The 21472-nt window shown below is 39.8% G+C and overlaps 1 protein-coding gene across 2 annotated transcripts in view; it reads left to right on the top strand.

The window, feature by feature from the left end:
- Window positions 1–21472, top strand: part of OPHN1 (oligophrenin 1) — a 383582-nt gene that overhangs the window by 150440 nt on the left and 211670 nt on the right. For both annotated transcript variants that reach the window (XM_055266931.2, XM_055266932.2), the window contains exon 5: window positions 6671–6742. In XM_055266931.2, the coding sequence (XP_055122906.1) occupies window positions 6671–6742 (72 nt within the window). The remainder of the gene's footprint in view (window positions 1–6670; window positions 6743–21472) is intronic.

Raw genomic sequence — 21472 nt, 5'->3', positions numbered from 1 at the left:
TGTTATCTTTTTGGAATTTTATAGCTTTTTGTTTTACATTTAGGTCAATGATTCATTTTGAATTAATTTTTATGAAGGATATAAGGTCTGTGTCTAGATTCACTGTTTTGCATGTGGATATCCAGTTGCTCCAACACTATTTTTTGAAAATACTATTCTTTCTCCTTGAATTACCTTTTGTCCTTTATCAAAGATCACTTGACTATATTTATATGGGTCTGTATCTGGGCTCTCTATTTCTGTTGCATTGATCTATTTATCTATTCTTTCACAAATACCACACTATCTTCATTACTTTAGCGTGGTAGTAATTGCACTGTAGTAAAAAGCATTGAAGTCCGGTATAAGCTTAAGAATCAGTTTGTTCATATCCACAAAATAACTTGCTGAGATTTTGATTAGGATTGCTTTTCAGATCCTAGAGATATCTTTTTGATTTTGATTAGGATTTGCTTTTAAGATACCAGGGAAAAACTGATATGTTAAAAATATTGACTTTTCCTAATTGTAAACATGGGTTATCTCTCCATTTATTTATATCTTCTTTGATTTCTTTCATCAGAGTTTTGTAGTTTCCTTATATAGATATTTTACGTATTTTGCTAGATTTGTACTTAAGTGTTTCATTTTTATGAAGTCTAATTATTTTAACAGCCTAAAAATAATCTTTTTGTGTGGTCCTTAGACCAGCAGTACCATCATGACCAGCACCAGCAGAAAATTATTGGAAATACTGGTCTTTGTTCCCACCCCAGACTTATTGGGGACTTAAATGTTCAAATGTATGTGTTGATCAATATTCATTTTTATTAGGGGCATGATGGTAAGATGGGAATTCTGTTTTACCTTTCTCCATCAGGTGACTTTTTATGGGCTTCTCAGTTTTGTTAAAGCTATTTATTCTAACAGCCAGAACTCATTTACCTATAAAACCTCTTTCCTTTCAACAGTGTGGTACTGACTTCTCAAAATACTGCTCATAGAATCTAGACTCCTAGAGAAGTAGGACTGAAGGCAGGACTTGGAGGTAGGGGAATTAGAGAATTAAGGCTCTAATTCTGGATCTGTCACTAACTTGTTGACCTCAGATTAATTACTTCATTTTTCTGGGCTCCTTTTTCTTATTTGTAGAGTGTGGAAAATAATCCCCATCTCTTATGGTTGTTTAAAGTGCTCCAAATAACATAGCAAACATGGACGTGTTTTATAAGGGGAAAATACTGATTATGTAAGCATGGTTTTTAGTTATCTTTAGTTACTCACAAGATTCTGCTTGTGGAAATATGATTTGGGAATTTTCTTAGTTTAAAATATTTGCTTTTAAATGTACTAAGAAGAGACCAACATGTGTGGTTTCCCTGGACCCTCTTAGATGGCCCCCTTGCTAATACACAGTCTATTAAATGTTCTTCTCTGCCCACAGGGTTTGTGGACTGCTGCCCATGTTGTTTTCAAAGGCATTTGCCCCCATTTCATTCAGATAGCACTAGAAAGCTCAGCCTTCTCTTTAGCCCTAGTTGTTTCTCCATCTCTTTTATTTACCCAATAACAAAGCCCTCACATACTGAAGTAGTATTCATCTTTTGAGATGTTGTTTTTCTCACCCTTCCTGCTGGTACTTTGCCACGTGACTGACTCATTTTCTTCTGTCTTTAATTATGTTGTGCCCTTTTGTCCCAACAACTTTTCAATCATATATTGAGTGTTTGCTCCCTATTTCTCACTTAATTCCAGGACTGCTGAGATGGTTAGGCTTAATGAGTGCCTTTCACCCCATGCCAGGAATTCATTGCTTGATTATAACTTTTCCATTTCCTGGCTTTGTAGCAAAAGGACCCCTCTACCCCAATCTGGATAATTTAGTGGGTCTTATATTGCATTTTATCCTTTGTAAAAGAAGAGTCCAAAGTAAGCTTAAGAATAACAGTAAGAAAGTTCACAGCCCTCAAGCATGGAAATTGCCTGTGTCTGGTCATCTCCATAAATGAACATAAATTGGGGAAGGAATTATGAAGGGAAGAAGTGAGGAAGGGCATCCCTGTGATGTTCTCAAAAGTATCCTGTTGGGGCTGGGTACGGTGGCTCACGCTTTTAATCCTAGCTCTTTGGGAGGCTGAGGCAGGCAGATCGCTTGAGGCCAGGAGTTCAAGAGCAGCCTGGTCAACATGGTGAAACCCCGTCTCTACTAAAAATACAAAAATTAGCCGGGCATTATCGTGCACCTGTAGTCCCAGCTACTCAGGAGGCTGAGGTGAGAGGATCACCTGAACCTGAGGAGGTCAAGGCTGCAGTGAGCCATGATCATGTCACTGTACTATAGCCTGGGCGAGGAAGGCCCTGCCAAAAAAAAAAAAATAGAGGGGGGGAGGGCCTTGAAAAGTCTGAATTGCACACTTCTTATATGATTATGAAGCTTGCCTAGATTCCTTTCTGACCCTGAAGGGGCCTCTGTTGGCAATGTGCAAGGTCTGTTTTTGAAGACTGCCAAAAGTGACCTAAAGAGGCCCCCGTAATATTTCAGCCTGTCTTTAGTGCACTCTCTTTTTAAAAAAAAAATTTTTTTTTAATTTTATTTTTTGAGACGGAGTCTCCCTCTGTTGCCCAGGCTGGAGTGCAGTGGCGTGATCTCGGCTCACTGCAGCCTCCGCCTCCTGGGTTCAAGTGATTCTCCTGCCTCAGCCTCCTGAGTAGCTGGGACTACAGGCACCCACCACCATGCCCAACTAATTTTTGTATTTTTAGTAGAGATGGGGTTTTGCCATGTTGGCCAGGCTGGCCTCGAACTCCTGGCCTCAGCTGATCCACCCGCCTTGGCCTCCCAAAGTGCTGGGATTACAGGCACAAGCCACTGCGCCTGGCCCAGTGCTCTCTTTTGATATTTCATTTACCATCAAAGATTCCTGAGCAATCCTGCAATACTGGACTGAATATCATCTCTGTTCTGCTCAACACCTTGTTCAGTGTTACTTTGGCCTTTATTCAGTAGAATTCTGATGATAGAAACTCACTTATGAGTTGAGGATGTCACTCCTTATGGTGAAGATTCTACCTGAGGTAGCATGTGGCAGTTTTTGTCCCCATTGAGCTCACACAATGAATGCAGTGATTAGAAAAGAGATTAAAGGCCAAATTTACTTCAAAGGGGAGTCATTGCTAGAGTTCTAAGGGGTTTAAGAATAAAATAGAGTGAAAAAGAAAAAAGAGGAAATCCTCAATGTGACTTTTTTCTACATTCCTAAGTCTCTATTCTGACAAGAAAATAGTGTAATAAGCAATGAGTGTCATAGAGAGGAAAAGATTCAGAGTATCTGTTTGTGCTATAGGAGACTGGGAGCAGTGTTGCCAAAGTGATTAAGGGAAAATGATGTCCTGCAATTCTAGTAAACCATGGACTATTTTTCAGACTGAACTGGGGTCAAACATGTAAAAGTCAGTGGCTTTATGGACCCTGTGTGAGAAGTTGCTGACACACTTGCTTATGCAGGACCATCCCCTTTGGAGCATGAAAAGCCAGCAACTCTGCCATCCTGGGAGTTCCTGAATATGCAAGGGCCCAGCTCCATACAGTGCTTTAGAAAGTAGTATGTATACTCTTATTCAAAGGCAAACTTCCTCAATATTTCACAGTTGGCCACTTCTTAGGTGTTACGTTTATTTATTTATTTATTTATTTATTTATTTATTTATTTTTGAGATTGAGTCTCACTCTGTCACCCAGGCTGGAGAGCAGTGGCACAGTCTTGACTCATGCAAACTCCGCCTCCTGGGTTCAAGTGATTCTCCTGCCTCAGCCTCCCGAGTAGCTGGGATTACAGGCAGGTGCCTCCTCGCCCGGCTAGTTTTTTGTATTTGTAGGAGAGATGGGGTTTCACTATTGTGGCCAGGCTGGTCTTGAACCCCTGACCTTAGGTGATTCATCTGCCTCGGCTTCCCAAAGTGCTAGGATTACAGGTGTGAGCCAACGCGCCCGGCCTGTATTACGTTTTTTAAACTGCAAATTGTCTTTCTAATTATATATTTCTTCATAACAACTTTTTCTAATATTAGTGGCTGAAACCAGGGTCCCCAACCCCTAGGCTGCGGGGCACCAGTCTATGGCCTGTTAGCAGCCTGGCCACACAGCAGGAGGTGAGCAGCAGGATAGGGAGCATTACTGCTTGAGCTCTGCCTGCTATCAGATCAGTGGCAACATTAGATTCTCAGAGGAGCAAACCCTATTGTGAACTGGGTATGCAGGATCTAGGTTGCATGCTCTTTATGACAATCTAATGCCTGATGATCTGAGGTTGAACAGTTTCATCCTGAAACCATCTCCACTTCCCCCTACCCTGGGTCCATGGAAAAATTGTCTTCCATGATTCTGGTCCCTGGTGCCAAAAAGGTTGCAGATTACTGGCTTAAACTAAAACTAATTATTTGTAATTATTTTGTGGGTTAGACATTGAGACGGGTCAGCTGGGCGATTCTTCTGCTCCAAATGATGGCATTTACCTGGCAGATGAGTTGATATGGAGGGTCCAAAATGGTTTTCCTAATGTTTGGCACCTTCCAGTGGGGATGGCAGGAAGGGCGGATTTAGCTGGTATGAGACATTGACTAGAATTTGGCCTCTTCTGTTTGGTAATCTCAGGGTAATTAAACTTCTTATATACTGTCTCAAGGCTCCTAGTGGGAGTATTCCAAGAGAACTGGGAGAGAACTGGTGCTGGCCTTTTATGACCTAGCTTCAAATGTCACAGAGTGTTACTTCTGGAGTACTCTATTTGTTCAAAATATTAACAAGCCCACTCACATTCAAGGTAGAGGGGACATAGACCTCACCTCTCAATGGAAGGTATGTCAGAGTTTGTGGCCATGTTTTAAGGCTTCCACAATAGTAAAGGAGAAAAATGACTTTCTGTACTGGGCCTATGACACCAATGATTTAATTTGTGGGTATTTTTAGTAGAAGAAGTCTTATTTTCAATTAAGGAGAATCATTGGTGTAATTTTTTTTGATACCATAATTGTTAGTGGAGCTTTGATTTCCTAAGCAACCAAAATGATCTTTCTATGAATCAGACCTGCATAAAGAAGTCTTTACTAGGGGCTCTTGCAGGGTGGAATTTATAGACTTTCCTGCCTTTGGCAAATGAGCACACTCAGAGATAAAGAGAATGTTAAGTGTCGTACTGGGAGGTAGGTTATAGTACGATTAGGACTCAATGGGGTTTCATAGATCCAGTAGAAGAGAAGAGATGTGATGAGAATCAGACAGGATCTGGAAGTGTTAGCAGGCAAGAAGTCTGATTTTGTAAAAATCAGCAAACTTCAGGAAGGGTTACATGATTTTTTAAGTCTAGACTTGTAGCAAACAAGTTTTAGAAAGCCAGCTATAAAAGCACTGGTGATCAGGAGACATAGAGAATGACTCTGTTCTCAAGGAAAACATTTTTTTCTTGCCTAATTTTATATTTTTTTTTGCTGGGTGCTGGCTGTCCCGGATGGTAGCATTAGGAGCTGCAGTAGATCAGAATGTCAGGGTTCACCAGGATGTTCTCATACAAAGGCTAACAGTGCCATTTTAGGAGTTTGCACATTTAGTTGAACCTTGAATCATACCTATACACAGAACAAGAGGCCCAAATTACCTGAAAGACACGTATAACCTATGCACTAATGCCCCACAACTTTCCACACTTTTGGGGAGGTAGGTTAAAAATTGCTTCTTAGATTGGAGAACTCAGATCTTGTCAAAACTGGCTTTTTCCTCTGTTGTCTATTTTTGTTATGAAGATATACCTTGTCTTACTGACACCTATGTCTCATATGACAAGGAAACTTGTCTTTTAGTTTTCTGTCTTGTGATTAATAAAAATTAATGCAGTGATTCCCAAAATGCAGCCCTTTAGATGCCTTCTCTAAGGTCTTCCATTTTAGTGATTCTAACTCTCACCATGGAGGCACAAACCCCACTTGTTGCCTTGAACATACACAATCTCATAAGAGGTTTATATGAAGAAAAAGCTTTGTATACCTTTACCTGCCCAAAGAACAAGGGGTCTTCTTTGATTTTGATGTTTTTATATCTCCAGAACATATTTATTATTGCCAATATTAATAGTCCCTGAACAGGCCATTCCTATTGGCTTCTGAGCATTTATATTTAGGTAATTTGAAAGCCTAGTCTAGTGTTTTCTGTGATGCTGTAATGCACTCCACATTCTGAAGGAAATGTTCTGGTTTTATGGCACAGGGAGGACTATAAATGTTTTATCCTAATGCTATCACTGCACACTCATTTGCCTCTGATGAAATGATTTGCACTTGCTGCAATTGTCCTTTTCTTGTATTTGCCATTCTCTTTCTCTTCTCTTTTTCACCTGTCCTTCAGGTCTCCTGTGTCTTCTGCTGGACATCACTTCAGATATTTATCGATTAAAAACTCAGGTCAGACTATCATTAAAGTTACAGAGAAATGCCCCTCTTATTCTTTCTCCCATTTCTTCTCAATGCATTTGATTTTCAGAAACAATATAGAAACAAACAGTAACAAAACCCAACAAATCAGCAAACCATTTAACATTTTGCAGGTTGGTATATAAATGAAAAATGTCATAGTAACAAGGAATCTTGTATCTGAACCTTGTTAACCTAGAAATTGTTTTGTTTGTTTTTCCTTTTTGTCTAGGTACACAATGCTAGTGATTTGCTGATTAAACCCTTGGAAAATTTCCGGAAGGAACAAATAGGCTTCACCAAGGTACATTTTCTGTATATGCATAAGATTTTTTTAAATAGCAATCGCATAGTTGTATGGGCAACAAAGATATGCACCAATCTGCTGGTGCTTTGCTCTTGGCCTAGTCAGCCTCCTAAACTGTGCAAAATAAATGTTTGTTGTTTATGTCACCCTGTCTATGGCATTCTGTTATAGTAGCCTCAACTAACACAACAAAGGGGGTGGGGAGGTGGGTGATTAGTTTCTATGAGAAAAATGATCACGAAAGAAAGTAAGAAAATCTAGAATTGGTCTCTGACTTTGTGGCCAACAGACTCTGTATCTGTGCATAAGTTTCTTCTCCTTTTGGTGTTTTTGTTGTTTTGTCTGGAAAACTAGCTAGCTATCATTTATCAACTGCCTTCTATATTGAGCACTAGGCTAGGTGCTTTATGTTCATTGTTTAATCACAAGGACTTTGTGTGCTTCTGGCATTTTCCCCATTTCACAAATGAGGTAACTGAGCCTTGGACAAGATAAATAACATAACCAAAGTTATATAGCTAGTGATATAGTTTGGATCTGTGTCCCCACCTAAATTTCATGTTCAGTTGTAATTCCCAGTGTTGGAGGTGGGGCCCAGTGGGAGGTGATTGCATAATGGGGGTGGATCCTTCATAAATGGTTCAGTACCATCCCCTCGATGCCGTTCTCCTAGTGGTGAGTGAGTAGTTCTCATCACATCTGGTTGTTTGAAAGTGTGTAGCAACTCCCCCACTTCTTGCTCCTGCTCTGGCCATGTAAGATGTACCTGCTTTCGTTTCACCTTCTGCCATGATTTTGTTTCCTGAGACTTCACCAAAGGAGAAGCTGCTATACTTCCTGTACAGCTTTGCAGAACCATGAGCCCATTAAATCTCTTTTGTTTATAAATTACCCAGTCTCAGGTATTTCTTTATAGCAGTAGAAGAACAGACTGATGTGGTTAGTAAGTGATAGTGGCCTGGATTTAGACCTAAAGGTCTTTTTAGCTTTACATTCCATACTCTTTACATTAAGCTATGCTGTCTAGATCTTTGCTGTCTATTATGGTAACTACTATCTATTTAAATAAAATTAAATTAACAACTCAGCTCCTCATTCTTTCTAGCCACATTTCAAGTGCTCAGCAGTCACTTGTGTCTAGTAGCTACTGTGTTGGACAGTGCAGATAAAATACATTTCCATCATTGTGCAAAGTTCCACTGGACAATGCTGTGTGCCAGATAATTTCACATTCTTTTCAGCTTGACCATCACATGGATCTCTGTGATTCTCCAATGTCTGTTAAAGGGATGTTAATAATTTTCATTTTTAATCTTTTCAGCTAGGTGTAGGTCTGTTTCATGAGCTCTCAATGTGTATCCACCATGTAGCAAAGGTAGTTTCCTCTACCAGGGCTAAAATACAGCATCTTGTCCAAGCATCTAGTTTTCTTAGGACTAAGAGCATACCAACCAGTAGATATTATTTGGAATATCATGACAATCAGTTTGGATCAAGAATTTGAAAACAGCAAGTTTTTCTTTTTTTAAAAGATACTATCTTGCCAACTCAGCCTCCCAAAGTGCTGGTATTACAGGCATGAGCCACCATGCCTGGCCATGAAAGTAGCAAATTTTGAGAAGAAAGGGCAAATTAGTGGTTGAGCTCCCGCTACCTGCTATCATCAGATTGACATGGGCATTGTTAGAAATGACTGATGTTCAAGCAAAGTGAGTTCCCCTGATAGCCCAGCAATACTTGTTTCACTGGAGTCTCATTAACATCAATACTTAGTTGGGAGAGGATATGATTGAAGAATAGAAGTATATTTAAAATTACAACTGAGGATAAAAATACTTAACCACTTGTGAAACAATTTGATTTACTTTCATTCCTTTATAAGAATAACACTAGGAAAGTAAGGATATGCTACCATGGTTGCCCTTATATTATCTGAGCAAATGGAAATGAATTTGTATTATGTGCAGTCATGTGTTGCTTAATGTTGTTCTGAGAAATGCATCATTACATGTTTTCATGGTTGTGTGAACTTCATAGGAGTGTGCTTAACACTCCTAATGGAGTCTGGTCTAGCCTAATACACAATTGGCTATATGGTGTAGCCTATTGCTCCTAGGCTACAAACTTGTATGGGTGTTAACTGTACTGAATAGTATAGGCAGTTATAACTGAATGGTAAGTATTTGTTTATCTAAACATATAAAGCATATGTATAAAAATACTGTATTATAATCTTATAGGACTGTCATTGTATATGCGGTTCATTGTTTACTAAAACATTATTTCGTGGTGCATGACTGCACTTCCTATGGCCCATGCCTGCGCTGAGGATTTTACTTATGCTTTCTTCCTTAATTCTCACAGCAAACCTGTGAGGTAGGATTTTTAATATCCATTGTCTCAATGAAGAAAGTGAGTCTCAGAAAGGTTAAATACGTATCTATCTTTTTTCATACTTCTTTACCAGTAAGGCCAACCTGCATATCTACAAAGAAGACCAACTTAGTATGAGTCATGTCTCCAATAAACTATCTAGAATTCCAATAGTCAAAATGAAGCTTATAGTCTACCCCTGTGTGTTATCAATTTATTGCCAATCGGTTCCAAGCCTCTCAATACCTGCTCTGTGATGATGGACAGATTTTCTTTAAGCATCTTTCCTTTATAGTGAGCACGCTCTTAAACTTTCTCAGTAGAGGGAGCTGGAGGGACATTGCAGGAGGAGGGGGATCTCATGAAGTTTCCAGCTGAGGCGGGGGCAGGGCGGGGTGGGGAGGACAGCTGATGGAACTCTGACCCAGCCACCCACCCAGACACATGGTGCCTCAATCTCCTTGAAGCCTTCATGACCATGCTGTCCCTCAGCTTCCCTGTGTAGACCGCCTCCCCCACATGGCCCACTTGCTGGCTGAAGAGTTATCATGGAGCTATTACCCCCTCTGCAGGGCCCCCATACATTAAGCTTGCACCCTAGGGAGTTCCCACCAAACACGGCTGGCCCCGTTGAGCTCACCTGCAACTCAGTTTTCCCACCTTCTCTTTATACCTTCTCCACTGGTCCCTGTTGGCCTGCTTTTTTGTACTCTGGTGAATTGCCTCCTGCTTACATAGTAACTATGAACCACCGGGCCAAATCAGCAAACATTCTGCTATCCAGTGTGTTAAATTACTACTTTTCTTTTTTTTGTGAGACAGGGTGGGTCTCACTCTCTCACCCATGCTGAGGTGCAGTGGCATAATCATGGCTCACTTCAGCCTCGACCTCCCTGGGCTCAGGTGATCCTCTCACCTCAGCCTCTCAAGTTGCTGGGACTATAGGCATATACCACCATGCCTGGCTAATTTTTTTTTTTTTTTTTTTTGTAATTTCTGTAAAGATGGGGTTTTGCCATGTTGCCCAGACTGGTCTCGAATGCCTGAGCTCAAGCAGTCCTCCTGCCTTGGCCTCCAAAAGTGTTAGAATTACAGGCGTGAGCTACCACGCCCCACCAAATTACTCCTTTTCAAGTGAGGTCTGAACCCCATTAAAATTTGTCCTTATTTGAGTACTTTTCCTTAACCTTAGAGTACCATATAGAGTTTTCTTATATGTCAATTATTTGTAATGTTTTCTATCTCCTGATTGGACTTAGCCTGATATACCCAGCACTGCTGCTAGCTGGCTTTGTGAGTTCACTGGTTGTGATAGGTGCTATATTAGGCCCTTACACATATAGATCCAGTTCTCATTTGAACCTCAGAACAATCTCGTAAAAGTTATGATCCCCCATTAACAGGTGGGGACACTAAGTTCAGTGAGGTGTAGCCTCTAAGGTCACTCAGTAGCTTGGATATGAATTGAGATCTGGTTGTAAGTCTAGGGCTCATTTTACTTTGCAGGAAACAGCACTTCCCTTTAAACCTCAGTTTTCTCATGGCTCATGACAACAAGAACAATGGACAAATATTCCAAATCTGATCTTCCGTTAGTTTGAGATTCTTTTTTTTTTTTAATTATTATTATACTTTAGGTTTTAGGGTACATGTGCACAACGTGCAGGTTTGTTACATATGTATACATGTGCCATGTTGGTGTGCCGCACCCATTAACTCGTCATTTACATTAGGTATATCTCCTAATGCTATCCCTCCCCCTCCCCCCACCCCACAACAGGCCCCAGTGTGTGATGTTCCCCTTCCTGTGTCTGTGTGTTCTCATTGTTCAATTCCCACCTATGAGTGAGAACATGTGGTGTTTGGTTTTTTGTCCTTGTGATAGTTTGCCGTGAATGATGGTTTTCAGCTTCATCCATGTCCCTACAAAGGACATGAACTCATCCTTTTTTATGGCTGCGTAGTATTCCATGGTGTATATGTGCCACATTTTCTTAATCCAGTCTATCATTGATGGACACTTGGGTTGGTTCCAAGTCTTTGCTATTGTGAATACTGCTGCAATAAACATACGTGTGCATGTGTCTTTATAGCAGCATGACTTATAATCCTTTGGGTATATACCCAGTACTGGGATGACTGGGTCAAATGGTATTTCTAGCTCTAGATCCCTGAGGAATTGCCACACTGTCTTCCACAGTGATTGAACTAATTTATAGTCCCACCAACAGTGTAAAAGTGTTCCTATTTCTCCACATCCTCTCCAGCACCTGTTGTTTCCTGACTTTTTAATGATGGCCATTCTAACTGGTGTGACATGGTATCTCATTGTGGTTTTGATTTGCATTTCTCTGATGGCCAGTGATGATGAGCATTTTTTCATGTGTCTTTTGGCTGCCTAAATGTCTTCTTTTGAGAAGTGTCTGTTCATATCCTTTGTCCACTTTTTGATGGGGTTGTTTGTTTTTTTCTTGTAAATTTCTTTGAGTTTGTTGTAGATTCTGGATATTAGCCCTTTGTCAGATGAGTAGATTGCAAAAATTTTCTCCCATTCTGTAGGTTGCCTGTTCACTCTGATGGTAGTTTCTTTTGCTGTGCAGAAGCTCTTTAGTTTAATTAGATCCCATTTGTCAATTTTGGCTTTCGTTGCCATTGCTTTTGGTGTTTTAGACATGAAGTCCTTGCCCATGCCTATGTCCTGAATGGTATTGCCTAGGTTTTCTTCTAGGGTTTTTATGGTTTTAGGTCTAACATTTAAGTCTTTAATCCATCTTGAATGAATTTTTGTATAAGGTGTAAGGAAGGGATCCAGTTTCAGCTTTCTACATATGGCTAGCCAGTTTTTCCAGCACCTAGTTTGAGATTCTAAGGGTAATTAACTAAATATTTGTCTGCTGAGTACTAGAACTACCGTAGACAGAACTCGTTGCACTGTAAGTAGAAAATATACCCTAAAATATACTCTGGATTTTGAAGACAGTATGAAAAAATAGAAAATATTAACATTTAATTTTGATTATATGTTTAAGTGATAATATTTGACCACTTATTTATTTTTTCTTTTTGAAATGTGACTACTAAACATTTTAAAATTACATGTGGCTTGCATTATCTTTCTATTGGAAAACACTGACCTATACAAAGAAATTACATTTGGTAGATAGCTCCTGCCCATTTGGTAGATAGTTCATGGGCTTTCTCAGGCTTCAGAATCAAGAGGAAGAAGTATTTGATGAAAATTTGTATACAGATAGTTATTTAATTAATTAAATTAGTTAAATGTATAAAGTTCTTAGTACAATACCTGGCAAATAATATGCACTAAATAAGTTTCTTTCATCAATCATATGTGCTAAAAAATTTTCTTTCATCACTGTAATTCTTGTTAGTACTAGTAATAGAATAGGGAGGATAGAAAGTGCTCCATGAAACTGTCCGATTGATGATGGACTTACTGTGAATTAAAAATGAAAAAGAACTGAGAAGTTAATGAATGAGGCAGGAACAGAGGGATAGGGGTGTTGAACATTGAATGTTTCCCAAGTGACTACTGGCATATGAAGAGGTTTCATGTTACTAGGTCTCCCAGTATGTGTCTCTGGCTTTGCAGGATGTGGGAGGATATTTCTTTGTCACAGAAGTGGAGGTAGGTAGGAAGGAAGGATGAAAGCAATGAAGGAAGGAACAAAATAACACAGAGAATGCTCCGAACTAATAGTGAACACATTCCATATGAACTCATCCTGTTATTCGAGCAGGATTAACTTCTTCAAGTGGCATTGATGCTTCAAGTGGCACTTTACCTTGGATGTGTTTTCTATAGTGGAATTTGGGGGCAACATGTCTTTTATAACAGAACTCTATTGGTTAAAAATATTTATAAACCACCTCCTTATGGTTAAACCAGATAGATCTTCCTGTTTTCAATTAAATAGCTTATGTCTTTCAACTTCTGTGTGGAGTTGGTATATTTATGCAATGAGATGGACATTTGTTCCTTTCCTGTCCTGTCCTGTCCTTTCCTGTCCTGTCCTGTCCTGTCCTGTCCTGTCCTGTCCTGTCCTTTCCGTTCTGTCAGAGTTTCGCTCTTGTTGCCCAGGCTGGAGTGCAATGGCATGATCTTGGCTCACCGCAACCTCCGCCTCCCGGGTTCAAGTGCTTCTTTTCCCTCAGCCTTCCAAGTAGCTTGAATTACAGGCATGTGCCACCATGCCTACCTAATTTTATTTGTATTTTTAGTAGAGACGGGGTTTCTCCATGTTGGTCAGGCTGGTCTCGAACTCCCGACCTCAGGTGATCCGCCCGCCTTGGCCTTCCAAGGTGCTGGGATTATAGGCGTGAGCCACCGCGCCCGGCTGGACGTTTGTTTTTTTCTAACTTTAATGTGTGATCTGCAGTTTCATCAGACTAACCCTATTTCACAATCCTTACTTTTTGAGAAAATAATTAATGCTAACTTTTCCATTTTAAAAATTAAAATTTTATAACAGATATATGCATAGACATTTTTAAAAATAAAATAGGAATACAGAGTCTACAAAGAAAATCAAAAGCCTTCTCATGTTTATCCACTACTCAGAGGTATCCACTGTTAACCATTTATGTTTCATTCTTAGTTATTTTTATATTTTAAAATGCTTATATTACTATATTTTATTTTAGTTTAAAAATTATTTCTCCATGCTGCGAATACAGGAGATCACTGCTCACACTTCCCCCTTACTTTCCCTCTTCTTCCACTGTTTGATAATTATAAGACCATTTTACTTCTTGTACTGCTTAATTCTGTTATTTTAAATAATATACTTAAACTCTTATTTCTTATTTCGTCAACTTTTGACTCTAGCTTTATAAGATGAAGATATTAGCCCTTCTGTCTTGCTTAACCCTTTTAGCCCTCAACTCCCATCAGCCACACCTTCATTTTTCATTTTAGGGGTTATAACATTACTATTCTAGTCTGGAACCTTAATGTAATCTTCTTGATGTTATTAATAGACTTATTTGACAGTGGCAAAAAACAGTGGACAGTCCAGGATTTAAACCCAAGTTCCTTGGCTGTGAGTCCATGAATTTTGACATATCTTATATTGGGTTAATATAAGAGTTAATTTCTGGAGCCAAGGATAGATGAAGGATGATTCCTTTCTTTGCCCCTTTTCCCTAATTTCTTCTCTAGTATGTTTAAAGTTCTTTGAGCAGCCACTCTAGATTTCTTTTTGGTTCACTCCTATCCCTCCCACCTCTCAAAATTCCCAACACATGCAAAGTTTGTGCATCCTTTCCCATGTGTACACTTTATCACTTGATTTGCAGAACTCTTCTCACCACTGTTCGCCTTCCTATAATCATGCAACTTCCCCTCCTCCCCCCACCGACTTCTCTGACTCAAGATTAAGAGAGGACAAGCAAGTCTTAGTCCAGCTCTGTTTATAATGGATCTTTCATCCTGCAGTGTAGAATGCTAGACTGTCCTGTAGGGATGGCAGAATAAAGACTCAGTCATCCCCTCTAGCCTTATGACAGGGAGGGTATTTGTACCCTTTGATTCATATTTTTTGGGTCTTGTCAGAGTTGCCCACAGTATGATGTTTTCAGTTCTTTTTCAAGGGTGCCCTTGCCAGAGAGGAACAGCCACTGAATTGAGCCTTTTTGTGGTTTCTGGTGGGACCAGGGCCAAATCGTCTGACTAAGACATCTGAGTCTGCATTTAACCCACTTCATGGAGAGTGGGAGCTAGTGTGGAAGCTATGATATAGTGTGTTCTGACCCAAGAGATGGCAGGCAAGAGGGCATTGATGACAGGACATGGGATTGTCAGTCTTAATGATGTTTCTCATCCATGTACAGTTATCACAGAAGGAACTTTAAGAAAAGGGCCTGTTCTGGAGGTAGATGAGACTGAAAACGTATCAAAGATGGCACAAACCTGACAATGTAGATGAAGACAAAGGTGTTAGTGTTGGTCTGCATTCCAAAGGCCAGTGCTTGCTCTGGGAAAGAGGGGAAGGAAACATCAGCAAACCACCCAGTGATAGATTCAAAGAATTTAAATTTCCATGTTTGGGTTTCAATGGCTACCAGAGTGCATTAGCAGGGAAGGTCAAGTGGCCAAGGTGCTAAAGAATTAAGCTATGTGACAGTAATCTGTAAGTGATTTTCAAGTCTGTAGCAAACATTTTATAAGCCTTACAATAATAACTACCATGTACTAGGTTCTTGGTTTATGTCCTTTCAATTATTATTATTTGTATCCTACAGATGTGGAAGTCAAGACCCATAATGGCCAAATAACTTGTAGAAGGACACATAGTTATTAACAGAAACTAGTTTAAAACAGATTTTTGTTACTCCAGGGACTGTGCTCTTTCTACTACACTGCACTCTGAACCCTGCTTTGTGGGGCTCGTATCAGAAGATTAAAAAAAAAGATTAATAATGCCTGTCACCAGTTGAATGGATATATACATTGTGGCAAATTGTCATTATTCTATAGCAATGAGAACAAATGAACTAGAGCTGTTGTTCACCGTAACATAGATGAATCTGAGAAATACAAGGTTGAGTTAAAAAAAAAGTCACGAAAGATTACCTGCTATATGAGCCCATTTCTATAAATTGCAAAAACAGGTAAAACTAAGTGATGATGTTAGAAGCCAGGTTAGTGGTTACCTCCAAGAGTCGGGGTGTTACTGAAAAAAAAAAAAAAAAAAAAAAAAAGAATCACAAAGGGGCTTTCAAGGGTTCAGGTAGTATTTTGTTGTTTTGACCTTGGGTGCTGATGACATGGGTGTGTTCAGTTTGTGAAAATTTTTTGACATTTGTATAGTGTATTTTTCAGAGTATATGTTATAATTTCAAAAAAACGGAAAAGAACATTAGAAAACCTTATTATCTCCTTTGCAGCATCTTCCACCAGCAATCCGTGTTTCTTCATACATGGAGACAATGGCTTTATGGGTTTATCCTCCTGATTATCCTCATATATGGACCTTCTTCCTCTATTATGACGTTCCTTCCCTTTTATCTCATAGGTGAATTTCCCTAAGCAGTATATAGTATTGTTTTACATAATATACTGGTTAAGACAGTGGACTCTGGAGCCAGACTACCTGGGTTTGCATCTTGGCTCTTCAACTTAGTAGCTGGTGAGTGTAGGCAAGTCACTTAACTTCTTTTTGCCTTAGTTTCATTATCTATAATATGGGATAAATTATAGTACTTACCACATAGAGTTGTGGGGATAAAATGCCTTATTATGTGTAAAATGCTCAGAATAGTTTGGTACACATAGTACATAACATATAAATGTTTGCTATTACTGATTTTCATATTTATAAAAAAGGAATGATCTGCAGGTGCTCTTTTATATATTGCTTTTTTTCTCATGATTTCTTAAATAGTTATCTTTTTTTTTTGAGACAGGGCCTTGCTTTGTTGCCCAGGGTAGAGTGCAGTGGCACAATCACAGCTCACTATAGCTTTAAACTCCCAGGCTCAAGCAGTCTTCCCATCTCAGCCACCCGAGTAGCTGAAACTATAGGCGCGTACCACCAAACCTCACAAATGTTTAATATTTTTGTTGAGATGAGGTCTCCCTGTGTTGCCCAGGCTGATCTCGAACTCTTGGTCTCAAGTGATCCTCCAGCCTTGGCCTCCTAAAGTGTTTGGATTGTGAGACATTGTGCCAGGCTCATTCTCTTATTGATGGATGAGTCATTTGCTTCCATTTTTTATGTGAGTGCAAACAATACTCCTGTGACAGTGATTTACATGTCTCCTTGTACATAGTTCAACTCTTCTCCTGGGTATATACTTAGAAATAGAATTTCTATGTTGTAGAATCTATGCATTTTTACTAGATGTGTTGCCAAATTGGTCTACAAAATGGTTGTATCAATTTATGTCATCACTCATCACTAGCAGTATAAAAGTGTTTTATTTGCTACATATCCAAGGAAAATGAGTTAGTTCAGAAAGATGCAAGAGAATTTGATTCAGCAAATGTATACTGTGTCTGTAATCTGTATATAGAGAAGAAAGCAGTCACTGGTGGAAGAGAAATCTACTGTACAGACACAGAGCAGCTCTACTTAATACCAACCACATATGTAAAGTATCTGGCATAGAGTAAACCCCTTTGCTCAAGCAATCTGGGAATGTACCCACACAGCTGATGTGGTAATGTTATTACCCTCTTACAAGGTAATCTATGTCTGAAAAATAATGTGGCACATATACACCATGGAATACTATGCTGCCATAAAAAATGATGTGTTCATGTCCTTTGTAGGGACATGGATGAAGCTGGAAACCATCATTCTCAACAAACTATCGCAAGGACAAAAAAACCAAACACTGCATGTTCTCACTCATAGGTGGGAATTGAACAATGAGCACACACAGACACAGGAAGGGGAACATCACACACCAGGGCCTGTTGTGGGGTGGGGGGAGGGGGGAGGGATAGCATTAGGAGATATACCTAATGTTAAATGATGAGTTAATGGGTGCAGCACACCAACATGGCACATGTATACATATGTAACAAACCTGCACGTTGTGCACATGTACCCTAAAACTTAAATAAAAAAAAATAAAAAAAAGAATAATGGCCACATTTAGCCTGAAGAGTAGAGGGTGAAAAGGGAATATTATCCTGTTGTCTGTGACATAGAATGGACCATGACCCAGGATGAGGTCATATTTTTTCCATCTCCCTTGCCATCCTTCACTAGAGTAGAAGGGAATTTCATCAAAGAGCAGAGAGACACTAGTTTTCTCTTCCCGTCTACAACCAAAGTGAAACTGTTATCTGCCCCTTCTCCCTATCCCGGTGCCCTTTCCACTTGAACTATGTGAGAGCATTTTTGTAATTACAAGGGTGATCTCGCTCAAATGAGGTTTCCTTTTGTGAGCTTGTAACTCGGTTCCTGATATTAGCTGGCTTCAAAGTCATGTCTGGAGTTCACAGGAGATACAGGAAATCAAGAGCATGTATCTCCCTAAATTGGATTGTAATTTGGGGATTCCCTGTTTTTGGAGGAAATGTCAAATGTTCTATATCTGAGTTTTCCACTACAATAGCTTCTAGCAACATGTAGCTACTACATACTTGAAAGGTTACTAGTGTAACTGAAAAACTGTACTTTAAATTTTAGTTGATTTTAGTTAATTTAAGGTAATGTAGCCACCTGTGGCTATTGGCAACTGTGTAGGTCTAATAAATATTTTGTTGGTAGAGGAAGGTAAGGGAACTAATATTTCTTTTTCAGTACCTGCTATGCATTGGGGTCTAGACTGCCATCGAATTTTTACAGTACCCTGTGAAGATTTTATCCCCCATTTTACAGAAGAGGAAACCAGGGCTCAGAGAGGATGACCTACTTATTCAAGGTCACACAGGCTACAAAATGGCAGAGCCAGGATTTAAATACAGGTCTTTCTGGTCTCTGCAATTCCAAAGTCCATTCTCTTTATCCTGAACAGGGTGGTATAATTTTGTTCTTGCTACTTGGCTTCAGCCATATGCCAGAAAAGCTAAAATTGAATGCCTTCTAACACAGTAATTCCATATTCTTAACTGTTAATTTGCATTAGCAAATGGGTTTCTGGAAGCTCTAATAAATGCATACCTTGCAGATACTGTGTGTTCAGTTCCAGACCATTGTAATGAAGTGAATATTGCAATAAAGTGAGTCACAAAAATTTTGTTTTCCAAGTGCATAAAAGAGTTACATTTACACTGTACTGCAGTCTATTAAAGGTTCAATAGCATTATGTCTTTTTTTTTTTTTTTAATTTTTTGGGGATGGAGTCTCGCTCTGTCACCCAGGCTGGAGTGCCATAGTGCAGTCTTAGCTCACTGCAACCTCCGCCTCCCAGGTTCAAGCAGTTCTCCTGACTCAGCCTCCCGAGTAGCTGGGATTACAGGCGTGTGCCACCACACCCAGCTAATTTTTGTAATTTTAGTAGAGACGGGATTTCACCATGTTGGCCAGGCTGGTCTCAAACTCCTGACCTCAAGTGATCCACCCACCTCGGCCTCCCAAAGTGCTGGGATTACAGATGTGAGCCACTGTGCCTGGCCCTCAATAGCATTATGTCTAAAAACAAAATGTATATATAAAATTAAAAAGCAAACTTTATTGCTAAAAAAAAATGATGCTGACACAAAGACATGAAGTCAGCACATGCTGTTGGAAAAATGATGCTGGTATACACTTGATCCATGCCAGGTTGACACAAACCTTCAATTTGTAAAAAATTCAGTAACTGTGAAGCATAATAAAGCAAAGCATAATAAAAACGAGGTGTGCCTGTATATTAAGATTCCAGGGACTTTGGTAATGATATAGGAGTTAAGAAGAAATCACTTAGGCAGATAGTAAGGGTATTGGAGTCCTTGGTAAGACTTTTCTTTTTAATGAAAAGCAGCCTCAAATCATTTCCTAACAAAGAGCAGCCTGTAAAGTCAAGCTGCAGACATAGACAAGCAAGCTGAGAGCTTTCATGAGTGAATGCTGGCAGGAACTAGAGACTAGACATGTTCAAGATGGCTCCTCCATCATCCTTTCTCTGCCAGCCATGTGTACAGTAAGAAGCAGACAAGATGGTGCCCGCCAAGGAGATTCATTTGTGGAATAAGATTAGGGCGGGGAGACCAGCCTTCCCCTTGCTGTATGTAAACGTCACACCTGATCAAACCAATCTGTGAGCCCTACCTAAATCAGAAACTGCCTCCTCAAGCTGGACTGTAAAATCTGGTGCATTCGCAGTGAGCAGGTCCTTTCCTTTTGGAGACCCCTCTCTCTCTGTAGAGAGAGCTGTTTCTCTTTCTCTTCTCTTCTGCCTGTTAAACCTCCGCTCCTAAACTCCTCATATGTGTCCGTTTCCTAAATTTTCCTGGCAAGAGATGACAAACCCCAGGTTTATACCCCAGACAACACAGCCACTTCAGTAATGACTTTCTCTCCTAGGATATTTGGGAGGAATAATAAATGCCCAGGAACAAAGTGATTGAAAGAGTCAGTTAGGCTTTTTGTATATTTTTAGTCAAAAATCATTATACCATGTCTTAGGGTTCTCCAAAGAAACAGAACAAGGTGTGTGTGTGTGTGTGTGTGTGTGTGTGTGTGTATGTAGAGCGGGGTTTAGTTTAGGGAATTCTCTTATATGATTGTAGGGGCTGGCAAGTTCAAAATCTGTAGGGCAGGCTGGCAAGATGGAGACTCAGGGAAGAGTTGATGTTGCATCTCAAATCCAAAGGCATTCCTTCTTCCTCTTCTTCAGTCGTCTTCCGCAGTCTTTTTACTCCGAAGGCCTTTGACTGATTAGATGAGGCCTACATACATCCGCAAGACTACTGGTTTAAATGTTAATCTCGTCTAAAAACTATTGCTAAGTAAATATCTAGACTAGTGTTTGAGCAAATGTTTAGGTACCGTGGCATGGCCACAATGACACATAATGTTAATCATCAAACACTATGAGAACTTTTGTTGTTGATTTAATTACTTTCTTTTTCCGTATTCACATAACTTTTATTTCAATATATTGTTATAATTTTTGTTGTGCTATTTTAGCAGTTATTGTTGCTCATCTCTTACTGTCGCTAATTTATAAATTTAACTGTATCATATGTATGTATGGGTAAGTGACTTAAGAACTCTTGAGGTAGGCAGTTAGAAGTTTCAGTCAGTGTCCTCCAGGTCTTTTCTCCGTGATTTTCTTAGACTTCACCTCAGGATCATTAGATGGCTGTCACAGCTCAACATATTACATACTCACATGTTAGTATCCCAAGCAGAAAGGAAGGGAGGGAGCTCTTTTTTTTTTTTTGAAACAGAGTCTCGATCAGCCTCCCAGGCTGGAGTGGTGCAATCTTGGCTTACTGCAACCTCTGCCTTCCAGGCTCAAGCAATTCTCATGCCTCAGCCCTGCCCAGGTAGTTGAGATTGCAGGCACATGCCACCACACCTGGCTAATTTTTGGATTTTTGGCAGAGACGGGGTTTCACCATGTTGCCCAGGCTGGTTGTGAACTCCTGACCTCAGGTGTTTGGGAAGCCGAGGCTTCCCAAATTGCTGGGATTACAGGTATGAGCCACCATGCCCAGCCATAAAGGGCTCTTTTCACATGGCATAGTTTGTCTTTTATCCAAGAGAAAAATGTCTTACCAAAGTTGCCAGCTGATGTTCCCTAATAACTCATTGGCAATAGCGGAGTTGTGGGCCAACTCCTAGGACAATATTTAAATAGGAGTACTAAAATTCCCCTTTGGCCTGGGAGGGGGGCTCACTTCTTTTTGGAGAACATTGCTTGCCTGCCTGATATCTGAAGAAACAGGAAGAA

Source organism: Symphalangus syndactylus, chromosome X (genome assembly GCF_028878055.3).
Source record: "Symphalangus syndactylus isolate Jambi chromosome X, NHGRI_mSymSyn1-v2.1_pri, whole genome shotgun sequence".
Lineage (NCBI taxonomy): Eukaryota > Metazoa > Chordata > Mammalia > Primates > Hylobatidae > Symphalangus > Symphalangus syndactylus.
Note: the sequence above shows the minus strand (reverse complement) of the source record. Positions and strands in the feature narration are given on the sequence as shown.